General features: G+C 33.0%; 1 protein-coding gene across 1 annotated transcript; it reads left to right on the forward strand.

The window, feature by feature from the left end:
• The first annotated feature begins 1,359 nt into the window (after nucleotides 1–1,359).
• On the forward strand, nucleotides 1,360–2,298 carry LOC109488744 (olfactory receptor 6C6-like). Its single transcript, XM_019793986.2, has one exon. It carries the CDS (start codon nucleotides 1,360–1,362, stop codon nucleotides 2,296–2,298), a length of 939 nt encoding a protein of 312 aa, XP_019649545.2.
• Nucleotides 2,299–4,736: the final 2,438 nt, after the last annotated feature.

Below are 4,736 nucleotides of genomic sequence, written 5' to 3' on the forward strand. Positions count from 1 at the left end.
TTCTCTGTTTTTTTGTTTTGTTTTCTTTTTAACATAACCGGTATTCCTCGTGACACAAATCTCAGGGGACATTTCTTTCTCTTTTCCTTTTTTAAAAAAAATTCTAATTAATCCCCCGGGTCTCTTATGTGCAAAATGATAAAACCGTGCCTTTGTGTTAGTGCACAATTTGAAGCCAGAATTGCTTCTTTTCATAAGAGGGATTTCCCAAAATGTATTTTCATTTAAACCATTACATTTTCATTTAGAATTTTTATGGAGACATTTATCTTCATCTTCATATATAAGAAAAGAAGACAGAAAATGAATCTTAACTGGCAAAAAAGAGGATTCTAATTCTTTGAAATATCTGGGTCCTGTCATTTTAATTAGTGTCAGTGGAAGTGAAAGTTATTAACAGATGCATCTGATTCCCAGAATGCGTATCTGTTTTTAGACTCCTTCTGCAGAAAAGCTTTGGAATTAACTTTCCTCTTAAATTATTGAATTTTTTATAATGTTATAAGAGGGAGAATATTCATCATTTATTTTTGACCCCTGATTTGACCATATTCTCATAGAGGGAAAATCATATGAATGTATCCTAGATATGGTAAGTCACTTAAAATTTGCAATAAATATCTAGATCATAAATGAAAGCATTCCCATAAGTAAAAGTTAGGTAATATCCACTGACTTTTGAGCTATCATTTACTTTTCTATTTTTACGTACATGTAATAGTCAAAACTTCATGATTAAATGCAACTGATATGAGAAGACTGATATGTTTGAAATGAACAAAAAATAATAAGTGAAATGAGATAAACGAACAATGGGGAAGTACTGTATTGGGACAAATTAGTGGTATATACCAGAATATTTCAATCATAAAGAAATATGTAACTAGCATTATTTCTATATTTCACAAATTTTTAAGTGTTTTAATGAGGTAAGGATTTTTGAAGAACATTACATATAGACATTGATATTAATTTTCTGGATGTTACAAGAAATTTTTCAATAATTTTTAAGCTATATACAGAAAATACATTTACGGTCAAGCTAATGTTCTGTTTACAATATTGAAACAGAATTCAGCTCCTTTGGAAATGATCAGCTAAAATTTAAATGATCTTTCAAGTTCAAAAAGGGAAAAAAATTAAGTAGTGTTGTTATCATAACTGTTGCTTAAATGGATCCATGTTAGATTGACCTAGGTTGACACAGTTTTAACTATTAACTATATTAAATTGGATCAATTTTTTAAACTTCTCTACACTTGTAACTACTTTTTTCTGTCTGTAGCTTTTGTAAAAATCCTCTTATTTGCAATTCTGAAGTTGTTTTCCTATGTCTAATTCATAAGACTCAAGTCTGAAATGAGGAATCAGTCAAGAGAGATCGAGTTCATTCTCCTAGGATTGACCGATGACCCACAATTGCAAATTGTGATTTTTATATTTCTCTTTCTAAACTATGTATTGAGTGTGACGGGGAACTTATCCATCATCCTTCTTACCTTGCTAGATCCCCGACTGAAGACTCCCATGTATTTTTTTCTCCGAAATTTCTCCTTCTTGGAAGCTTCATTGACAACAGTCTGTATTCCCAGATTCCTGATAAGCATCGTGACTAAAAACAAAATAATTTCCTACAATTGTTGTGCATCTCAGTTATTCTTTTTCCTCTTATTAGGAATTACAGAATTTTACCTACTGGCTGCCATGTCTTTTGACCGTTATGTAGCAATCTGCAAACCCCTACATTACCCCATCATTATGAACAACAAAGTGTGTTACCAACTTCTATTCAGTTCATGGACAGTTGGCTTTCTGCTTTTGTTTCCACCATTGGTCGTGGGACTAACATTGGATTTCTGTGCTTCCAGAGTAATTGATCATTTCATGTGTGACATTTCCCCTGTGCTGCAGCTTTCCTGCACTGACACTCATTTCCTGGAATTCCTTTCACTTCTCTTAGCTGTTGTAACGCTCCTGGTCACTTTGCTGTTAGTGATTCTTTCTTACACATATATTATCAAGACCATTCTAAAGATCCCTTCTGCTCAGAAAAGAACAAAGGCTTTTTCTACTTGTTCTTCTCATATGATTGTAGTTTCCCTTACTTATGGGAGCTGTATCTTTAATTACATAAAGCCAACAGCAAAGGAAAGGGTGACTCTATCTAAAGGTGTAACCGTTATTTATACCTCAGTTGCCCCTTTATTAAATCCTTTCATTTACACTCTCAGAAACCAGCAAGTGAAACAAGCCTTCAAGGACACACTCCAAAAGATTTTTTCTTTTTTCAAAAAATGAAGAAGAAACTTAATTTTAAAATCTTGGAGAAAAAAGGAAATAACAATTTTGACTTATAAGTTTACTTAATCTGTCCTTCATGCGGTTCACCTCATAGTATTTTTTTTAACTCACAATATTTATCCAAACCTTTCAGCACATCGCATCTTTTCCTTCCTACTTCTCTTTATGATCATAATTCCTTTCAGCTACAAGATGAGTCATATATTAGGTTATCAACACTAATGTGAAGTTTCTTGTATTCTACAAAACATGGTACTGACCTCCTGAAAAAAAGCCTGATTTAAATCGATATAGAGTAAGAATAAGAATATAAGAATTTTGTAGAATTATACAGACATCAATATTACAACACTCACTACCATTGGGACTTTCAGAAGCTCTTCAATGTAAGTCAAATGTTTTTCACAAGGAAGGAAAAAGGCAGACTTCAAGTCATGAAAAGCTCACATGTTCTCAAACGGAGCACGATGTCATCTGGCAGGTCTATAGACCTGAAAATTTGGAGTGAATAAGAATCACACACTTGTTTGGCTTACTTAAAAACAAAGTCAAATTTCTCATTCCTAAAATGTCTTTTCAATATACCTGGAGTACAGTGTAGAAACATGGACTCTAGGTGATTGTAAAGCAGGTGGTTTTGATGAGAGATTCCTGTTTTAATAAAAGCCTATTGAACAGATTTTTATTTTATAGACATTGCTATGTCAAATGTATTGGGGAAGGGTATTTGGATGTTGGAATCTGAGAGACAAGATAGAGGGCTAATGTTTTAAACTAAATGAGTTATTTGAAAGTTGAAATGCCATAAATAGAGTGAATGAAGTGGAAGCTCCAGGTGATGGTTCCAGAGATATTTAGGAATACAAACTGAGAGGAATTGTTGAACATTTGGATATATGGGATATATGGTATAAATGGAAGAGATGTTAAAAAATGAGTTGGGTCTTTTTTCAACTTCCCTTTTGCCCATCCCTGAGTGGACTCACTCATGTTTTAATGCTGTTAAAGAAGGGATCATTACTGGTATCCTGTCAGATAAAAACAAAAAAATGAACCTACAAAGAAATCCATGAAATATAATGAGTTCCATATTGGATATAATATGCCATCAGAGAAATACAGATGGAAAAATCATTAAGGTAATTTAATGCAGTAATTCCTATCCATGTGCCCCTGAGAAGAAAAAAAATTAAGTTCAAGTTTGTATTCTGATTTATTTTACTATTTTAAGCCAGTACTGTTAACTGTCTTCTTTCCCAAGGCAATTACAAGGGAATAAGTTCATATTATATTCAAGGCCCTCAAAGTCTTCCAATTAGCTCTTTAAAAATGAATAGAACCATATCTGATTTGGTTTGTAAGTATTTTTCTCATTCTTTGGTTTGTCATTTCACTTTCCTGGTAGTGTCCTTTGCTTACAAAAGTTTTAATTTTGACAAAGTCAAGTTTTTCTGTTTTTTATTTGGTTGCCTGTGGTTTTGGTGGCATATGTTAAAAAAACCATTGCTTCATCCAAAGTTGCAAAGATGTATTCCTACCATTTGTTCTAAGAAATTTATAGTTTTATATCTTACATTTAGGTCTTTGGATTCTATTGACTTAATGTTTGTGTATGGTTTGATGTAAAGATTAAAATCACCATTTGCAAGAAAATAGTCCTTTATCACAACATGATTTGTTGAAAAGTTTCCCCATTGACTAACACCCTGGTTAAAAATCAATTGACCATAAATGCACGGGTCTACCATAGACTCTCAGTTCTATTCCTCTGAGGTATTGCTCAGTGGCTAAGCCAGGATCACACTGTCCTGATCACTGTTGCTTTATATTAAGTTTTGAAATAGGAAAGTATGGCTCTTTCAGTTTTGTTCCTCTTTTTCAATATTGTTTTGGCTATTTAGGATTCCTTGCAATTCCATATGAATTTTAGGATCAGATTGCTCATTTAAGCAAAAAGAGCAGCTGAACATTTAATAAGGATTACATTGAATCTGTGGACCCGTTTGGGAACTATTACCATCTTAATAAACAATGTCAAGTCTACTGTCCGAAACGTAGGATGTCTTTATTTATTTAGGACATCTTTTTAAGTTTTGTCACTTTCTTGGTAAAAGTGTTACACTTGCCTGACTGAATTTACAGAAAATAACTCCTACAACTGAAAAATAAAAAAAGACCAAACACTTAACAAAATATAGGCAAAGGACTGAAAGAAGATAAACAGGCAAAAAGCACATGAAAAGATGCTCAAGAACAGTAGTATTTAGGAAAATGTAAGTCCAAACCACAGCGACATACCACATTACAGCCACTAGGACAGTTATGTGTGTACGTGTGTCTGCTTGTGTGTGTGTACATATATATATCACAAAAAGTAACAGTGCTATTGTGCAGAATAACAAGTGATGATGTACAGAATTTGGAACCCTCACACA

This window comes from Ailuropoda melanoleuca, chromosome 16 (genome assembly GCF_002007445.2).
Source record: "Ailuropoda melanoleuca isolate Jingjing chromosome 16, ASM200744v2, whole genome shotgun sequence".
NCBI lineage: Eukaryota > Metazoa > Chordata > Mammalia > Carnivora > Ursidae > Ailuropoda > Ailuropoda melanoleuca.

What these genes read in the sequence shown, in the direction of transcription:
- LOC109488744 (XM_019793986.2), top strand. Translation starts at nt 1,360, where the DNA reads ATGAGGAATCAGTCAAGAGAGATCGAGTTCATTCTCCTAGGATTGACC.